General features: G+C 49.3%; 7 protein-coding genes across 7 annotated transcripts; 3 read left to right on the forward strand and 4 right to left on the reverse strand.

The window, feature by feature from the left end:
* Nucleotides 1-1,062: 1,062 nt before the first annotated feature.
* On the forward strand, nt 1,063-4,405 carry BCR38DRAFT_463980 (cytochrome P450). The gene is made up of 6 exons (XM_040862655.1): nt 1,063-1,691; nt 1,741-2,445; nt 2,495-2,576; nt 2,626-3,074; nt 4,026-4,078; nt 4,131-4,405. Exons 1-6 carry the CDS (start codon nt 1,304-1,306, stop codon nt 4,140-4,142), a joined length of 1,689 nt encoding a protein of 562 aa, XP_040718842.1. The 5' UTR covers nt 1,063-1,303; the 3' UTR covers nt 4,143-4,405.
* Nucleotide 4,406: 1 nt separating this feature from the next.
* Nucleotides 4,407-4,640, forward strand: BCR38DRAFT_423626 (uncharacterized protein). The gene has a single exon (XM_040859600.1). The coding sequence runs from the start codon at nt 4,430-4,432 to the stop codon at nt 4,592-4,594; it is 165 nt and encodes a 54-aa protein (XP_040718843.1). The 5' UTR covers nt 4,407-4,429; the 3' UTR covers nt 4,595-4,640.
* A 47-nt stretch (nt 4,641-4,687) lies between these two features.
* On the reverse strand, nt 4,688-5,372 carry BCR38DRAFT_406478 (uncharacterized protein; the record flags this gene model as incomplete). The annotated part of the gene is made up of 2 exons (XM_040858059.1): nt 4,688-4,714; nt 4,851-5,372. The coding sequence occupies 2 exons, from the start codon at nt 5,370-5,372 to the stop codon at nt 4,688-4,690; spliced, it is 549 nt and encodes a 182-aa protein (XP_040718844.1).
* Nucleotides 5,373-5,975: 603 nt separating this feature from the next.
* Nucleotides 5,976-6,969, forward strand: BCR38DRAFT_334802 (uncharacterized protein; the record flags this gene model as incomplete). The annotated part of the gene is made up of 2 exons (XM_040855348.1): nt 5,976-6,573; nt 6,635-6,969. The coding sequence occupies 2 exons, from the start codon at nt 5,976-5,978 to the stop codon at nt 6,967-6,969; spliced, it is 933 nt and encodes a 310-aa protein (XP_040718845.1).
* Nucleotides 6,970-7,098: 129 nt separating this feature from the next.
* BCR38DRAFT_423628 (uncharacterized protein) lies at nt 7,099-9,150 on the reverse strand. The gene is made up of 6 exons (XM_040859601.1): nt 8,821-9,150; nt 8,727-8,764; nt 8,539-8,671; nt 8,397-8,481; nt 7,573-8,336; nt 7,099-7,512 (listed from the first exon to the last, which is right to left on the reverse strand). Exons 1-6 carry the CDS (start codon nt 8,977-8,979, stop codon nt 7,261-7,263), a joined length of 1,431 nt encoding a protein of 476 aa, XP_040718846.1. The 5' UTR covers nt 8,980-9,150; the 3' UTR covers nt 7,099-7,260.
* Nucleotides 9,151-10,082: 932 nt separating this feature from the next.
* BCR38DRAFT_363071 (zinc carboxypeptidase) lies at nt 10,083-12,491 on the reverse strand. Its single transcript, XM_040857198.1, has 9 exons — nt 11,814-12,491; nt 11,668-11,759; nt 11,476-11,604; nt 11,374-11,403; nt 11,290-11,315; nt 11,153-11,238; nt 10,839-11,097; nt 10,728-10,774; nt 10,083-10,652 (listed from the first exon to the last, which is right to left on the reverse strand). Exons 1-9 carry the CDS (start codon nt 12,124-12,126, stop codon nt 10,363-10,365), a joined length of 1,272 nt encoding a protein of 423 aa, XP_040718847.1. The 5' UTR covers nt 12,127-12,491; the 3' UTR covers nt 10,083-10,362.
* Nucleotides 12,492-13,782: 1,291 nt separating this feature from the next.
* BCR38DRAFT_406482 (MFS general substrate transporter) lies at nt 13,783-15,488 on the reverse strand (the record flags this gene model as incomplete). The annotated part of the gene is made up of 5 exons (XM_040858060.1): nt 13,783-14,369; nt 14,426-14,779; nt 14,843-14,908; nt 14,966-15,029; nt 15,093-15,488. 5 exons carry the CDS (start codon nt 15,486-15,488, stop codon nt 13,783-13,785), a joined length of 1,467 nt encoding a protein of 488 aa, XP_040718848.1.
* Between the last annotated feature and the right edge of the window lie 611 nt (nt 15,489-16,099).

Here is a 16,099-nt window from a genome sequence, read left to right on the forward strand (position 1 = left end):
AACATCTGATGTGAATGGTCCCTATCGGTGATCATGCGCGCCTTTCGGCACTTTTCGCAATGAAATTTCTGGCCGTTTTAATCATCCATTGCTACCAAGTAACATCTTTCTGGGGTCAGATTACACATGAGGACACGTACCATTCAGTCGTGACAATGAACCTAGCTAGTTGATTTACTATGTAGCTCGGATCGGTACCAACTCCTTGGCTGATTTCGCCGCCACAGTCAATGCTGAGCAGGCACGGTCTGGTGAACAGAGGATCCCAGTACACTTGGCAACGCAAATTTGGCATAGACCAGATCCATGCGCTCTCGATGATTAATTTCTGACACTATCCCTTGAGATTCTTGAATGAGTATTGATCGGTGTGTTTCTCGGGATACAAGCCCAAGATAGTCAATGCCATGGCACCCTATAGCCTGAAACGCAAGGACCTGTGTAATTGCGAGTCTAATCGGGCGAGACCCCAAAAAGTTGTCATGTATCCCGATTGGGAAGATTTGGCAACGCATATACACTACTCGTCTCGAACAAGCAAATGATGCAGTAATAAATCATCTCGGCGAAATTGTCAGATACCCTAATTTGGATGCTTTGGCGACTCATGTTCATTACTTGTCCCGAACATAGCTAATTGATGCAGTAATGAATCATCTCGGCGAACGCGTGGAGCCGCACCCGCAACAACGCGTAGCCGCCAATTGAGCTTTCCGTTCTGTATTGGACCATCCATAAAGGGACTAGTTGCGCGCAGATGGGCGGATAACGCCAACGGAGTTCTACAGGCTGATTAGCTCGCGGATCAGATCAGCTCAAGGTTCACATCTGCCCCATGGGAACATTACAGCGCGGCTTGAAGAGTTGCCAAACCACTCGTGGGTAAAGGCGAAGATTCTTCCACCACCACTGCCGTTTTTTAAGGCTTGCAAAAGTGGCGATACCTATATCGGAAGTCGCCAAACTTGTGCCTGACATGGAGAATCTACGATGCGCCTTGTCTGAAAACTATGCTTGAGGATGGGACGAACTCCAACTATGCGTCCCTGAACTGTGTTTGCGAGGTCGTACACGCGAAAAAGCGCATACCTTGGCGCGAATTCGGTTTGAATTCTGGCCGGCAACTCAGTCGGTGTATACATCACCTTCGCGGCTTCTGAAGTGAAAGTTCGGGCAAAGACGGCACTCGCATTTATAAGTGAGAAAGCACCCCCGTCAGCCCAAATCCCCAAGCTATTTGCAGCTCCCTTCTCTCATTAAAGCCAATATTTTCTTCTTCGCACTGCTGTTACCCGGCGCGGCCATGCAAATAACTACTATTGTCGCCTTGAGCATCGCGCTCGTGGGCCTCGTGGTATACAAAACGGTTCAGTCATACCACGACATGAACGACCCAAGATTACCGCCGGGGCCGCTAAAGTTACCCTTCATTGGGCGTATTCACGATCTCCCTATTCAGCTCATGTGGCTGAAGTTCAAGGAATGGGCGGAAATTCATGGCAAGGAAAATGGTTTCTACATGACGGATATGTTGGGAGCCAAGTTTCTTGTTGTGTCCGATGAGAAGGTCGCTGAAGATCTGCTGGTCAAGCGAGCGAGATACAACTCGGACCGACCCGTCATCAGGTCCTTATTTGACTCGAAAAGTACGCATGGTTCGATGGAATACTTGCCCTTAATGGGCAAGAATCGTAAGTCTGGCACGGATGAACAAATCGGAATGTGTATTGACGGCGACAGAGTATTGGGCCCGCCAACGCAAGCTGTCGCACGCCTATCTTACCGAGGCCAGCAACGCAAATTACTACGGGGTCATGTATCACGAAACTAAGCGCTGGCTCGCCCGGCTGATGGAGGACCCTGATTCGTTCCAGTTCTCACTCGAGGACATGGCTTCGAAGGTCATGTGCCAGTTGACGTGGGATGATCCCTCCCTCAGCGAGTATTGCACTAAAAGTGCATGGGGCTTGCTCACCCAGATGTCTCCAGCAGGCCCCATAACGAACGTTCTCACCCCACTGTGGCATTTGCCGTTCTTCATGAATCCCTGGAAGCAAGCCGAAAGGAAACGTCACGACGAGCAACAGGCGTGGTGGATGGAGAGGTTTCTGACGGTGAAGAACAATATGGCTATGGGCCAGCAGAGACCGTGTTGGACGAGACAATATATTGAGAAGAGCGAAAAGCGAAGTAACATGTCGGGCGACTACGAAGCGTCGTGTGTCTTGGGCATGTTGGCCCTAGTTGGCATCTTTACTGTCGCCGGGCCACTCTCTTACTACTTGGTCACTATGACCCATCACCCTGCTTGGCAGGCTGCGGTTCAGACGGAGATTGATGATGTTTGCGAGGGACGAATGCCGACTCTGGAAGATATGCCTAGGCTGCCTGTTCTTCGCGCCTGCATCAAGGAGACCATGCGATGGAAGCCTAACGTGCCCACGGGTGTGTGAACAGGTTTATTCTTAAGGAATTCCGCACTAATTCTAATCAGGCGTCGCGCATGAGACCGAAGCGGATGATGTTTACAAGGGGTATTTTATTCCCAAGGGCACCCGCATACTGCCCCTCGACTGGTAAGATTTACAACAACTCTTGCTCCTCCTGTGGTTCTAACGTGTGTAGGGCATTTCTGCGCAACCCCGAAAGGTATCCCGATCCCGATAATTTCCGCCCAGAACGGTGGCTTCAACCTGGTTGGCCGACTTATCAAGAGCCACTCACCCAGTACCCTACCATTAAAGGCATGTCTTCGTTTGGTTGGGGTCAACGCCAATGTCTCGGCATGACACTTACTCAAGATGAGCTGGTAGTGGCGTGTGGTGCACTGTCGTGGTGTTTTAATCTGAAGCCCAAGACAGATTCTTTGACTGGCGAACAATTGCCTGTTCCACTTGACAAGTCCAATTCGCTGCTCATAATTAAGCCTGACCCGTTCCAGATGGCTTTTGAGCCTCGGAGTGAACAGAGGAAACGGGAAGCGCTTCGCTTATGGAGGGATTCCGAGGCCAAGGACTTTACGCAGAGAGCTGATTATGCGGGGAAAGTCGCAAAGCCAGATGAGGTGACGTCGGGTATCGAGCTGATGCCCACCGAGACGAGTGCGGAGACATTCAATATACCCGTCTTGTAGCGCTTATGGCAGACAGTACTGCAAAATAGCTGTAGAACTTGATATTTTCCGACTGCATGTTAGTGCAATAGATACTATACCTTTGGAAACGTTTGCACAGGGACGCAATAATTTACACAAGAGGCTTATCACACTGCAACAGAACATGAATGTTTGCCAAAGTAACACTCCACACTGGAACGCAGGTGTGTCTTCAGGCGTCGGCTGGTGGTAGTGCTGATCGTATCGATCAAAGTATCTGTGAGTCACCACAAATATAAGCTGACTGCGTTGAGCTTGAATGGAGGATTGCTTGCCAGCGGCGTGATCCAACATGTACACAATCAAGTCCAACTAGCGCCGCGCATGGTGGATTTGGTGTCGAGTTCTGCCAAGAGAGTACAACTTAATACAAGGAGTTCGATCTCACTGAGGAAGGGATAGCTGGCCAATGGGGTATGGGCCATTTCAAGGTTCCGCGCGTGGCTTCTGGCAAGTAATCTGAATCCTTCTTGGGGCATCTCCAACGGTCTCCGCCCGGGAGTGAGGATCACTCGTGAATTGAGGTGAAAGCAAGTCTGCCTTCTGTTATTAAATGTGGTATGATAAAACTCTCATAGACTGGCATACGTGTCTTCCATACTCAAGTATGGACGCAATAAAAACCTTGTGCTTGAGCGATGCGGTGGATTATCCATGTTGAGTTCTGCAATGAGGAACAAAGTCTACCCCGCCATCCATCTGCAGCGCTGGCCGTCCCGGCGCATGTATATTTCCCCATACGTCGTATATATAGATGTATCATGAACCCATCTGGACCGACGACACCATTTCCCTCTCTCACGAGCAGTCTAATAGTTCAACTCGGGATCAAACTTAGCAGACCACGGAAAATTGCTATCATGGCCAACAGCAGTTCCCAGGCCATTGTCGGCACGACCATTGCCTTCTCCTTCGTTTTGCTCGGTGAGTTGAGTGAATTCATGCTGAGAAGGGGAACATATTAACAATTCTCAAGGAAATGCTATAACCCAGTCATTCATGGGAGTGCCTGCCCTACTGGTGGACTTCCCAAAGCCGTCTAACCCAGACCATTCCACTCGAGCCAAATTACTAGGTCGTCAATGGCCCGTCTTCTGGAAGGTGGGAAACGTCTTCTTCAGACCCATCAGCACTCTCGGCATTTTTGGCTACGGCTACACCGCGTGGGCAGCCCATTCGGGGGATATTGGCGGTGGGGCCAAATCAGGAGACTGGCGGTGGTATGCGCTCGCGGCAACGTGCCACTTGGTCACCGTTGTTCATTCGGCTGTCAACATGCAGCCACTCAACGAGAAGCTAGATGCGTTGAGGGAGCCAAAAGCGAAGCATGTTGAAGCCGAGGCCACTGCAAGAAAGTGGATCAAGTTCAATACCGTCAGAATTGTTATGCCCTTGGTCGCTGGGTGTTCTGCGCTTTGGGCGACCCTTAAGTCCATGTAAAATAACTACCAGAGTATGGTGCCTGATATAGGGACAGACTTGGGCCAATCAAACCCTGCGTCTTCATTCGCAATTCTACAATTATTCGTAAATTTATCGTGTCCCAACAACGGCAATGTGCTAATGTAATGTAGTAGTATACTACATCTGCCAGCTAAGCCTAAGAGAGTATGATAGAAGTTCAAGACGTAATCTGATATCGTAGTCCAAACATCCACAGGGTGAAAATTTGCACCAAATGATACAAAAAGCACACTAAAACGAAGTGATTCATTCCCTTCAGCATACCAGGCAACGTTGTTCTCGTCAACACGAAGCTCGCCCGTTTCGCCAACTGGTGGCCGCCAAACGCCCCCTTCGGTGCATGCTTCTGTCTCATCTCCATTGCCTTGGCACTATCAACGAATTCGTTGACCTCAACTATCTTGCGCCCGTCTGTTGAAAGACGGATCATCATGATGCACTCGTTTCTCCATTCTCCCTTTCCTGCCTTCAACGTGCCTTTCATGCCCGCATACACCACGACGAAATTTGCTGCCATGTTTTCGCATATCGATTTGGGAATCAACTGGAAGTTCTCGAAGATGCTGAAAACCCCTGTTGCGTGCTGAGTGAAGGCGGCCTTGTCGCGGGCGGGCATACCCAGGCTTTCGGGTAGCACTCTATGCTGAAAGCTTTCTGACAGAGGAGCGAGGAGGGTTTCGACCGAGAGACTGCTGTAACCATCGAGGAGCTGGTTGACGGTCTGGATGCCACGAGAATGGATTGTGGGATCCATGACGTACGTATGCTGAATAGAGAAATTCAATCTACAAGTAGGGAAGAGCTGATATAATGGATCAAGTTTCCTTCAATGGAGCCATTCCATCGGTTCGGCATGCAAATCAACGCCATGAATATACAGGGCCCTACGATCAGACGTTCCTAGCTTTGAAATCAATGCATCTCCTAAGTCTAATTCAAAGCCTTGATAGTGCAGGACACAGAGCGTCTCCATCTCCCGAGCGCGGGTGCGCAAATCGTCAACAACCGCACAGCCTGGTCATAATAAGGTTCAACGGGGGGTAGCGGAGCCAACCCCTAAAGGAAATTCTCCACGACTTGTCCGGTCTTCGCCACCAGCTCCGGCATACAAGAATCCTATCAGAGTCAGCAGCGCCAAATTTGCCATCGTATTCGGTACTCGTGTTTAATCGAGTTATAAACATCTACGCCTGCTCTGTGCCCTCTTATGAATCCCTAGGGTCTCCTTTTGTGTCTCAAGCAGAATCACAAGCAATCTTTGCTAGCTATATCTTCATACACGCCCCACCTTATTTCTCCCTCTGCTCTAAGGGATAATCCGCACAGCAAATAATTCACACAGCATCCATATTACGATATGTCGAGAGCAATTCTTGTGACCGGTGCCACCGGAAAACAGGGAGGTGCCGTTGTCGATGCACTTCTTGCTTTGCCCAACGCAGACTTTACAATACTCGCCGTCACACGCAATCCGCAAAGCACTGATGCCAAGCGACTTGCATCCAGATCCTCCTTCATCAAACTTGTAGGAGGGAATCTGAATGATACACCAGCCCTGTTCGAGGAAGCCCATCAAGTATCCGCTCATCCCATTTGGGGGGTGTACTCGCTGCAAGTCTCCATAGGTCCAGGCGTGACGGTGGCGAGTGAAGTGGCACAAGGGAAGAATCTCATCGATGCCGCCATTCAAAACGGGGTTTCGCACTTCGTGTATAGTAGTATCGAACGTGGCGGTGACGAGGTGTCTTGGGACAACCCGACTCCAATTCCACACTTCCAGAGCAAGTACCAGATCGAGCGTCACTTGAGAGACGTTACGGGTCCTGGGAAACCAGGCGAGAAGATGAGATGGACCATACTGCGGCCTGTTGCCTTCATGGACAACTTGGAGTCTGGCTTCCAAACCAAGGTCTTCTTGGCCGCCCTACAAAATTGGTTGGGAAACAAGCCCTTGCGTATGATTCCTCACAAAATCTCCAAGCTAATTATTATTAGACTGCCGCTAATACCACACAGAATTTATTGCAACCAGCGATATCGGCATATTTGCCGCTAAGGCGTTCGACGATCCTGAGGGGTGGGACAGGCGAGCGGTTGGGTTGGCTGGAGATGAGTTGTCTGTTCGGCAGATAAGTGAGTCTTTCCTAAATGCTACAGGGTCTCCCGCACCCATAACATACTGGTTTTTGGGAAGTGCTTTGACGTATGCCATCACTGAGGTGAGGCTTATGATTGGTTGGTTTGCGAGTGCCGGCTACAAGGCGGACATTCACCAAATTCGTCGGGAACATGCCGACTTGTTGACAATGGAACAGTGGTTGGTGCGAAAGAGCGGGCTTGTGACTAGGTAGTGCAAGGTTGCAAAGGATGATAAGTGAGTGCGGAATGGTAAAACCTGGATGGTGTAGCTCAATAGAGTTTAGTACTCGTATGGGATGATGTAATAAGAAATGAACTGGGTTTGATTCGCTTTTTGTGGTCACAGAATGTATAGTATAAATTAAACAATTTAGCTAAAAGGTACGAATGTGTTTCGATGGACTATCTCTTGGTACAGAATGTGCAATAGGGTGGTGGGTAGGTAAAACATATTCAATAATAACGATGCATTTCGGCCGAATACTCGCTTAGAAAGAGTTTCATCAAGCCACAATAGTAAATACTTGAGACCTGTCTTTGAGACAAGGGGCTGAGACGAGTCGGCCGTTTCCAGGGACGAGACAGGTGGAATTCCGCTCACTCTCAGGGGCAAAGACGAAACTAGGTTTTCCAAAAAAGGGGACGAGCTGGCCATCGTTAGTCAGCCCTTCACCAGCTGCTCTGCCGCCACAGGAGAATAGTGTGACCGTGTCCCCGACGGCCCGCCTACCATCGAAGCTAATACAGCCGTTGGTCTAATATAACGGTCAACATACTCTGCCTTCACGGATTCAAATATGGTATGGGTGATTTACCAAGCTGCTCACAAACAGAGCAGAGTCCTGGGCGTTGTTGTGCTTGCCGGCTGTAATGATATCAAACTTCTCGTTAGGCGTGCCCGCGCAATCTACCAAAGACACGGGGATCAGATTCTGTCTGAAGTCTCCAGCGGTCGGATTGATGAACAAGCACTGTCCATTTGGGGCCTTGATACTAGCCGTATTAAAGGCGCGAGTTGCGCTTTCGTCTCGCTCGTGGGACTCGGCGGCTGCGGTAGGCACAAGTGTGCCGCCAGCGCGCGATACGGGCACCGGTTCCGTCGGATTAGATGTGGGGATGGCTTGGACTGCATCCTGCGTTGCTGAGGGTGCATCGGCCGTCACCGTCGACTCTGTTGGTTCAACCGTAGTCGTCGAGGCTCCAGCTGACATGTATACTGTTGTGGCTGACGGTATTTTAGGAGCTGTAGCCAAGGTAGATGATGGATTGGTGGTTACGTATACGGTAGTTATTGTGGGTGTGGCTTCTGATGGAACAGCACGTGAGGAGCTCACTACAGAAGCTACAGGAAAACTTGCGGTGAGGGATAAATCGGGAATACCGGTGACCCCTGTGTCTATGTCTGAAGCCTGGCCAGACAAGGTGAAAAGCTGATCATCATTCCCTGCCTGGCACGGAACAACGTCCACCACGTTGCCTCTGACGGTGAAGCAGGAATTTAGATCGTTTGCTGGAGCAAATGCAAGAGAGCCGGCGCCCCCATCGAACCTGAAGAGCTGCGACTCGGTTACCTCGCCAACTTGAACAACACGTAAGATCAGCTCTGACATTTCTTATCCTCCGGCCCCGAAGAACTTACTGCCATCGGCTCTCCCGCCACAGCTGAAGAGCAGTGCTTGATTGCCCGCCGCTCGACGCGGATCAAAGTTGAAACAAGCGTTCGTCTACCATGCATATATGACTCAGTATTGATCGATGGAGACATATTTGAGCATACTTACCAACGTGCTGACCACAAGCACATGCCCCGCCACATTGTTGTGCTTGCCTTGACTAATAATATCCCAACCTTGGCCAGGAGTAGCACCGCATGAGGCCACTTGAATAGGGGTAAGATTGGCCCGGAAATCTCCCCTGTATCTCGCGTTAGTCCTTGTTATGATGAATATGAGGGATTGGCTGAACATACGATAGCTCATCAACAAATAAGCATCTCCCATCGGAGGTCTATCATGTTCCTGCCGTTAGAGTCCGAAAACGTGGTAAATCGAGAGGGCATGTACCTTGATCTCCGTGTTCGCAAAGACTCTCGTGGCAGTGTCGTCTCGCTGTTGTGCTTCTTCAAATGCCGCCTGGTCGAGCTCCGACACGGTGCGATATACTGGGCCTGCTCCAGCAAGAGTGGCCCAGCCAGCTAAGATGGCAGAGACTCTGGCAATCATGGCTGCTGCAAATTTTGCGAAGGAGAAGGGGGGTTGGATCAAACAGCGAGCGAACTAAAAGCGTCGTTGGCAATACAAGTAAAGAACGAAAATCCTGCTCAGCAGGCTCCTGTGGTCAGAGGAAAAAGAAAGACGAGATGAAAATGAAGATAAGCAATAATACACTCAGCTTTCGGGTTGAGCCTGGCAGGCCGCACTTGAAGCGGACCTGAGTGATATATGAAATGCAGATACATCGTGGCCGCCGCAACAGGGGTGGTTCAGACTTAACCTGGGCGCTTACCCAGACCAAAAGATGTCGTTAAGGCGAGCACTACGAGGGAATGAGAGGTTTCATGGTTGCTTACAACTGATTGCCTCGAGGCTATGGTGGTTTCGGTTTTCTCCGCCAAAGTGACAGCGCTACGAAGTAACTGCTCTGGTGATGTACAAAGGCGGGTTGGTCCGTTTCCTAGAGAGCGGCTGGGAACCGGGGGATGATGAGACGGGCACTGTTTCAGGCCGAGATTGGATAGGCTGTCGAGGTTCGCAACGGGACCAATGCAGTTGATTGGCGATGACAGGTCCAAACACCGTCTTGGGAATTGAATTAATGGCCATAGCATCCCAAATGGCTCTTGTCTTCATTTCCATCGACGGGAAAAGCTGTGCCAGACCGGTGTTTTCAAAACGCCTCCGTTAAGATCCCCCCGTCTCCTTGCAATATTCAATCATTTAGCAGGGGAAGCGGAGCATTTTTAAGCTTCATTCGGGCCCCTGCTGCCCCTCATCTCATCTGTCATTGCCCTAAATGTGGGCTGCGATTTGATGGGTTTCCGATCTCAAAAAGGACCGGACAAATTCTCATCAATTTAGATACTTCAGTACATCATGCCTCAATCGTTCGGGATACTTATAGTAGTGCCCCGCCGCCATTCCCAACCCTTTCTCTTACGGTGTCATTTTTTGGCTTTTCAGCATGCTGAATCGCCAGTTCTGCGAGGTATGCTGGGAAGTTCTGACAATTATGATACGTTGCGGGCCGGGATGTGTCTCTGTTGCTCCTGGGTAAGCACTAAGCTGGCTAGATGAACAAACTCACTCTCACAACCTTACAATGGTTACTTGAGTAAACAACCGCGCTCAGTTCAAAAAAACCTCTTCGTTCGATCAATACTTGCAAAGGACCCCCGGATTTGAATACAAACGTTTCAAACGGCTTGTTCAGTATCATTTCAGAGTAATCAGAAACATCGAAATCACCCTTCAATATCTACATAGAGCCCACCAGGCGTAATATTCTCCGAGGTAAGGAAACAGTGCCACCATGCCGGCAATTGAACAACAAACACTTCTCTGTTATCGCCGCCTGCATGGTAAAACCTCGCGAGGCCTTGAATTCCATTACATGGAGCCAATCAGGTACTTCATACCCTCCCATATCTCGATGCCACTGGGTAAGATCTCAGAAACTGGTAGCACGAAACCACTCGTGCCACTACCCCCGCCTCTCAACTCTATGGCCCAAGCTAATTCGGCTCCTGAGACGTCCGTCATGTAGTCAGTACTGCCGCCGGTAGCTTCGTAGAGAGTAGAGCATATCGGGCCATACGTGAAAGTCTTCCCGTAAGACTTGGCGATGGTGCTCCTCACTGTCGCTGCCAGGCTGTTTTGTTTGGCACTGTTCTTGGAGACTGTGCAGCCGCGTCAGTTCGCGCGTCCGGAATTATTTTCAGGAATGGGGGAAGGTGGATTGCTACGATACTTACCGGCACTGCAGCTGTAACCATAAGGCAGTAAGATGTACTGGCCGTAGCTGTCCTATGAGTTAGAGTCGCTCCTCCGAGAAAGAGAATGCTGATGACAGATTCAAGCCTTACCTGTGGTAGTCAATGTACAGTTTGATTCCCTTGCCGGCGGCAAGCTTGTCGGTAAAGGCTTTCAGAACCTTAACCTCGGGTGTATCACCAGCTGCAAGACCTTTGAAGTCCTCAGCCGATGGGTTAGTAGACGCGCCGCCGGCCACTTCCCATTTGTAGGGCCAGTTGCGATTGATGTCTGTACCGACAGCTGATGTCGAAGATCTGGTCATCCGATTCTTACGCCAGAGACGATCAGTGCTCTGCGTGTAGACAAACCCTAATAGCAGGTAAGCCACGTGTGCCTCTGAGTCAGGGGAAGTTGTGGGGCTCACCGTCGGGGTTGACAACTGGGAGGATGTAGAAGTCGTACTTGCTGAGGAACGACTGGACCGTCGTGTCATTTTCATAGCCAATAACACTGTGCCTGGTAAGTTATGGTATCAGCCATGGCCAAGGACAAAAGACTCACAGTTGATAGGCAATGTACTCGACGACCTGATGTCAACTGTCAGTTCACAATGCTTATGTAACGGGCCTTGCTAGTTATTCTCACCATGGTAGCAACCCACTCGCGTGCATGTACCTGCTATAAATTAGTCCATGTTGGCGATAGATTTGCAAAGTCCATGTGTGGAAGATGAACGGTGCCACTTACGGTGCCATGGAGATATACTGCTGGCTTTGACCCACTGCCACCAGTTCCCCAGAGATGGATACCTTGGATTTGACGTCCTTCGAAAGAAGTTCCCACGTTGATGACTTCCGAGTTTTGAGGTAAAGCAGCCTATGTAGTACTCAGGGTCAGCGACAACTTAGTCTCTAAACACTACATGCCCCAAGCACTGACCTGCAAGTCCTTCACCCACTGGACATGGTCGGCATAGGAGTGGTATGCATTGAACCAAGACAAGCTTGGAACCGCGGCAACCTCCGCGGGAGCTGGTAAGGGGTCAACCTCAATTGCACACTAAATATCCATAGATAAATGCTCACAATCGTAGCGTTCGATAGGACCTTCTGTGGCAATGGCAGCTCCGAGGTCCTCAACCATCAGTTGCGAAGTCAGGTTGAGGGCCGCGAAAGCATCAGCAGCATCTGGAGACACGGCCACATCCAAATGATCACCATGGCCATGCAGAGGAAGCAACGAGGCGTCAGCGACCGTCTCCTCAAGGGCTTTGATTCCATCGGCCGCCTCAATTCGAAAGACCTTATAGCCATCGTAGCTCACTTTTCCATCGCGGCCTGTAATGACAGTCGCAGACGCGACAGATACCACAGAAAGTATCAGCCGGAAGAACTTCATGGTAACAGTAGTATCAGGTACAGGGACGACTAGTCAGAGAAATACGTCACTATCTGGCAATAACGGAAGCTGGACAGAGACAGAGAAGATTAGATGACTCGTGATGGCGAGGGCTTCATTGAAATGCTTCTATGCAGCAGTTTTCCTTTATGTGCACATGAGCCCAAGCCCAGCGATGAAGTATGTCATCCGAATTTGGTAGGTGCAGCACGTCTTTGAGGCTAATAAAAGTGCCAGCACTTTCTTGACGTTGTATTGCAGTCGAATTAAATGCTCTTGTGCATACCAATTCCGGTCAAGATATCCTATTCGGGAATGACTTCAGGCACTTCCCAGCCGGTGAGGGGTCACTTCGTCGTCCCGTGTAAGCATTGAGCTACCTCGATACATCAGGTTAGGCACGAACCTAAAAATGCCACTTGATATATCTGTAGACCGATACCAGTAGTGATGAAAGGGTCCACACGCCACTCCAACATTGAATGCCGAGTCCTGGATGCTCTGATTTTCCTTCGCCCGTCCTGATGACGTTAACCACTGGACATAGTACCTGGAATCCCCAACGAGGCAGCTTCCTAATGAGGCATAATTCCAGATCCCAACCTGTAAGATCAGCCTATTCCAGCAGAACTGATGTCTTGGCAGCGGCACATGGAATCTAGCTGCCCGTCTTGGAAATTGGCGCCGCACCTCCAATAAGCTTAAACAGAAGTTCTGAGGTTCCTTGTCAAGACTGCAATCACGGCTTGCAGCTTGCAGCAAACCCTTGATCTGAGATGTTCACATGCCTTAACTGGCACTAACTACTGACGGCCTGCGTCAGTCAAGAGCGCCGTGCGTGCAGTCGGCATTGCTAGTTCTCATGGTCAACCCAAATAGAGTCACAAGCCTGGAATATGCGAAAGAAAGCATCACTACCTTTACTTCGCTTTTTACTCGTTCAACCACTAGGCAGGCTAAGAGCAGAATCTTGCTTGTCAAAGTGACATAACATTGTATAACGTGTACAGGGACATAAATACATACTGGAACTGGGAATGGTAGAGTCAGTTGCACACTATTGGATCTGAGCCTTATATCGGTTATTTGAGGCTAGTAATTTCACATAAGACTTGTCAATCCTTTGGACGATTTCTGTGCATATGTTCAAAGGATGAAGTCTGTCGAGGCAACTCCGGGAATCTATGTGCCAGAGGCTATTGTAGACAATAAAACGTGAATTTACTTACCCGAGGGCCGCTCCTCTCGGTTAACCACTAAATACTGTAGTTCGTTGCTTACTTAGCTAAAATCAACCTAAAGCACAGTCCAGAACAATGAAATAAACACCTACTCCCTGTGACTGTACCCTCAATATAGCTTATTTACTACGGTGATGTTGCGGTTTTCCTTAGAACTGGGTCTGAAAATGAGACTCAACAAAGCCATCCGCATAAGAAGAAAATCATTCCTGGCTGCAGCGAAGGTTACAGATGTTTCTTTTTAGTGTTTGACTTTGATCTAGAGTCACCAGCGGGTGTATTGAGCTCTGATGCCGCAAAAGTCGTCTGCATGCATGCTCCAGTATCTGCCCACAAGGCACATAAATTCATGTAGTTGCTTCAATAATGATACATCCCATGCCTCTAATAGTACTTGGTGGTATTCAGAAATGGCTTACTCCTTGATCTCGGAGGGCACACGAACCGATGCATCAGCCTCACAATCCTCCTCCCCAGTAATAACGTTCTCCTCCTGTTGACGGACAGCCCTCATCTCAAACAGCCTGACGATGACGACCCAAATACACATGCCACATACAAACCCCAGACTTGCCCGGAAACCCTTGAAATATTCCGGCGCGTCGGTAACTGGATACAGAAATTGCTGGATAATAGTGGTAAGAGCGGCACCGCACGAGTTCATAGTGGCAATGGTCAGCGCACGAACCTGCGAGTCGCCAGAGCAGAGAATGTTGGCCCACGCCATGTAGATTGGCGACAGTGGCCCGTCGAGTCCAGCGAAGAGGTACGATACCATTCGTAAGCCAAGGGGAATGTTCCATGCTACCAGACAGATGGTGCCGAAGAGAAGAATAGCCAGGTTCACTGCAACTGCTGTCATGCGACATCCGGTGGCGTCGACGTAAACATTGCCAACAAGAATCATGACGATGTTGAAACCGTTTATGGCCGTTGGGATGTTATTTGCTTGATATAGTGACCAAGTATGTTCCGTGTCATACCTCAGATACAGTTGCATGACTAGGTATCTTGTCAGTAGCTGTTTAATACACAATTTTTCGCTTGAATTCACTTACCAGTGTTGGCTACTTTTCCCACGGTCGTGTTCCAAAACATCCACAGTATGGTAAGAACGTATAGCTGCCACGATTTGCCTGCTCTGATGAAAAGGTCCCAGGTGAAATTCGAACGCTCCTCGCGTCCATCTTCAATCAACCTCTCTACCGATCGACGTTTATCTTCTTCACTGAGATAGAAGGCCTTGGTAGTGTGCGGGGTATCTGGGAAGAAGATGAACCCGTAAATGGCAACAGCAACTGTAATCACACCATCAATGATGAAAACCCATCTCCAGGCGGCGATGCCATTGGTGCCGTTTAGGCCTGCGAGTACCGCACTCTGAAGATAGCCCGATATCATGGTACCAACGTCTGTGATATGTCAGTCTTGACTAAAAAAAAGTGCCTATCCAGCTTGAAATGACGTGAACTGACATGCGGCGCAAGCGAAGATGGCGGTTCGCTTCCCTATTTCCGTCCTTTTGTACCATGAACCTAACACTATTACAACGTCAGCCACTCTTGAATCTTTTGAGGATGGCTTCGACACCAGCTTACCGTATTGGACTCCCACGAAGCAGCTGCCTTCTAAAAACCCGACGCAGAATCTGATTGCATAAAGCTACCATCTATACGTCAGCATCGCCCCTCTTCACATAAAATTATCAACCAGTTTATCTCATACCTGGTCGACCGTTGACACTTTGTAAGTCGCAATCGTGAGAGCCGCCCATAGCAACTCTAAGCCCGGTAGCAAAATCCTCGGCGGAATCCAAGTGAGCAGCAGATTGGCAGGAATAGGTCCCAGTATCTGCCCTACCTGGAAACAGGTCGTAGCCAGATTATACTCGGTACCAAACATCCCAAGGTCTTCCTTCATACCGCTGATGTATGCGTTGCTGAGGTTGGCCTGGTCGAGCCATTTGGTGAAGTAAGCGAGACATCCATAGGTCAAGATGAAGAAGTCAATCTTGAAGAGCAGCTTCTTCTCACTTGCCAGTGTACCCTTGGGATACCAGATGAAGAAATCTGGCCGGTCTTTTCCATAGGAGGAAGCAAAAAGTTGTTTGATCAGAGACATCTTGAGTGTTCCGGTAGTCTCACTCCAGGTCTGTCGCGGGCTAAATTGTCACAGCTGGAAACATGATGAAGTGGCAGGTCGCAGAGGTGGAGCGTTGCGGATACAGGGATATATATATTGCCAAGATTTTCGCTATCATTTCCTTCAATATCAGCGATTGTAGTCAATGTGCCTGCCGTCATTTAGTTCGGCTCCGCAAACCATGCATTCGCAGAGGAACCGACACCCCACCTAACGGCATGATAGAATGAATGGCGCATTAGGGGTAAAATAATACGGGATTGCCCAATGCTCCCGTGTAGTAAATCGGCGCAGTGTTGGAATATCGGGTTATTCGATATTATTCTACCTTATATGCGCCGTTTCCTTAGTTATCCACTTGCCACCGTTTCATCTTATTTTACTTCTTAACCAGAATCCTCTCCTCGGTTGAGTTATCTACAGTCGATCGTCCACTTGCGATCAAAATCGAAATATATCTGAGCCGGAGCTGGGTCGGGATCCACCATCGCTCTAATTCCCAGAGAAGAGAGAAATCATTATTGGCGAATTACACATCCTAATCAATCTGCCAGGACAGCCAATCATCATCCTATAACTTTTTGTATTTG

This window comes from Pseudomassariella vexata, assembly GCF_002105095.1.
Source record: "Pseudomassariella vexata strain CBS 129021 chromosome Unknown BCR38scaffold_3, whole genome shotgun sequence".
In the NCBI taxonomy this organism is placed as follows: domain Eukaryota; kingdom Fungi; phylum Ascomycota; class Sordariomycetes; order Amphisphaeriales; family Pseudomassariaceae; genus Pseudomassariella; species Pseudomassariella vexata.

Bases quoted from the DNA above. Each gene is read 5' to 3' on its own strand.
- BCR38DRAFT_463980 (XM_040862655.1), top strand. From the start codon at position 1,304: ATGCAAATAACTACTATTGTCGCCTTGAGCATCGCGCTCGTGGGCCTC. The intron at 2,446-2,494 runs GTGTGTGAACAG...AATTCTAATCAG, and splicing joins GAAGCCTAACGTGCCCACGG to GCGTCGCGCATGAGACCGAA. The intron at 3,075-4,025 runs GTATCGAGCTGA...CATGGCCAACAG, and splicing joins GCCAGATGAGGTGACGTCGG to CAGTTCCCAGGCCATTGTCG.
- BCR38DRAFT_423626 (XM_040859600.1), top strand. From the start codon at position 4,430: ATGCAGCCACTCAACGAGAAGCTAGATGCGTTGAGGGAGCCAAAAGCG.
- BCR38DRAFT_423628 (XM_040859601.1), bottom strand. From the start codon at position 8,979: ATGATTGCCAGAGTCTCTGCCATCTTAGCTGGCTGGGCCACTCTTGCT. The intron at 8,765-8,820 runs GTACATGCCCTC...GGAACATGATAG, and splicing joins TTGCGAACACGGAGATCAAG to ACCTCCGATGGGAGATGCTT. The intron at 8,672-8,726 runs GTATGTTCAGCC...CGCGAGATACAG, and splicing joins TTATTTGTTGATGAGCTATC to GGGAGATTTCCGGGCCAATC.
- BCR38DRAFT_363071 (XM_040857198.1), bottom strand. From the start codon at position 12,126: ATGAAGTTCTTCCGGCTGATACTTTCTGTGGTATCTGTCGCGTCTGCG. The intron at 11,239-11,289 runs GTGAGTCTTTTG...TACCAGGCACAG, and splicing joins GAGTACATTGCCTATCAACT to TGTTATTGGCTATGAAAATG. The intron at 11,098-11,152 runs GTGAGCCCCACA...ACCTGCTATTAG, and splicing joins CCCAGTTGTCAACCCCGACG to GGTTTGTCTACACGCAGAGC.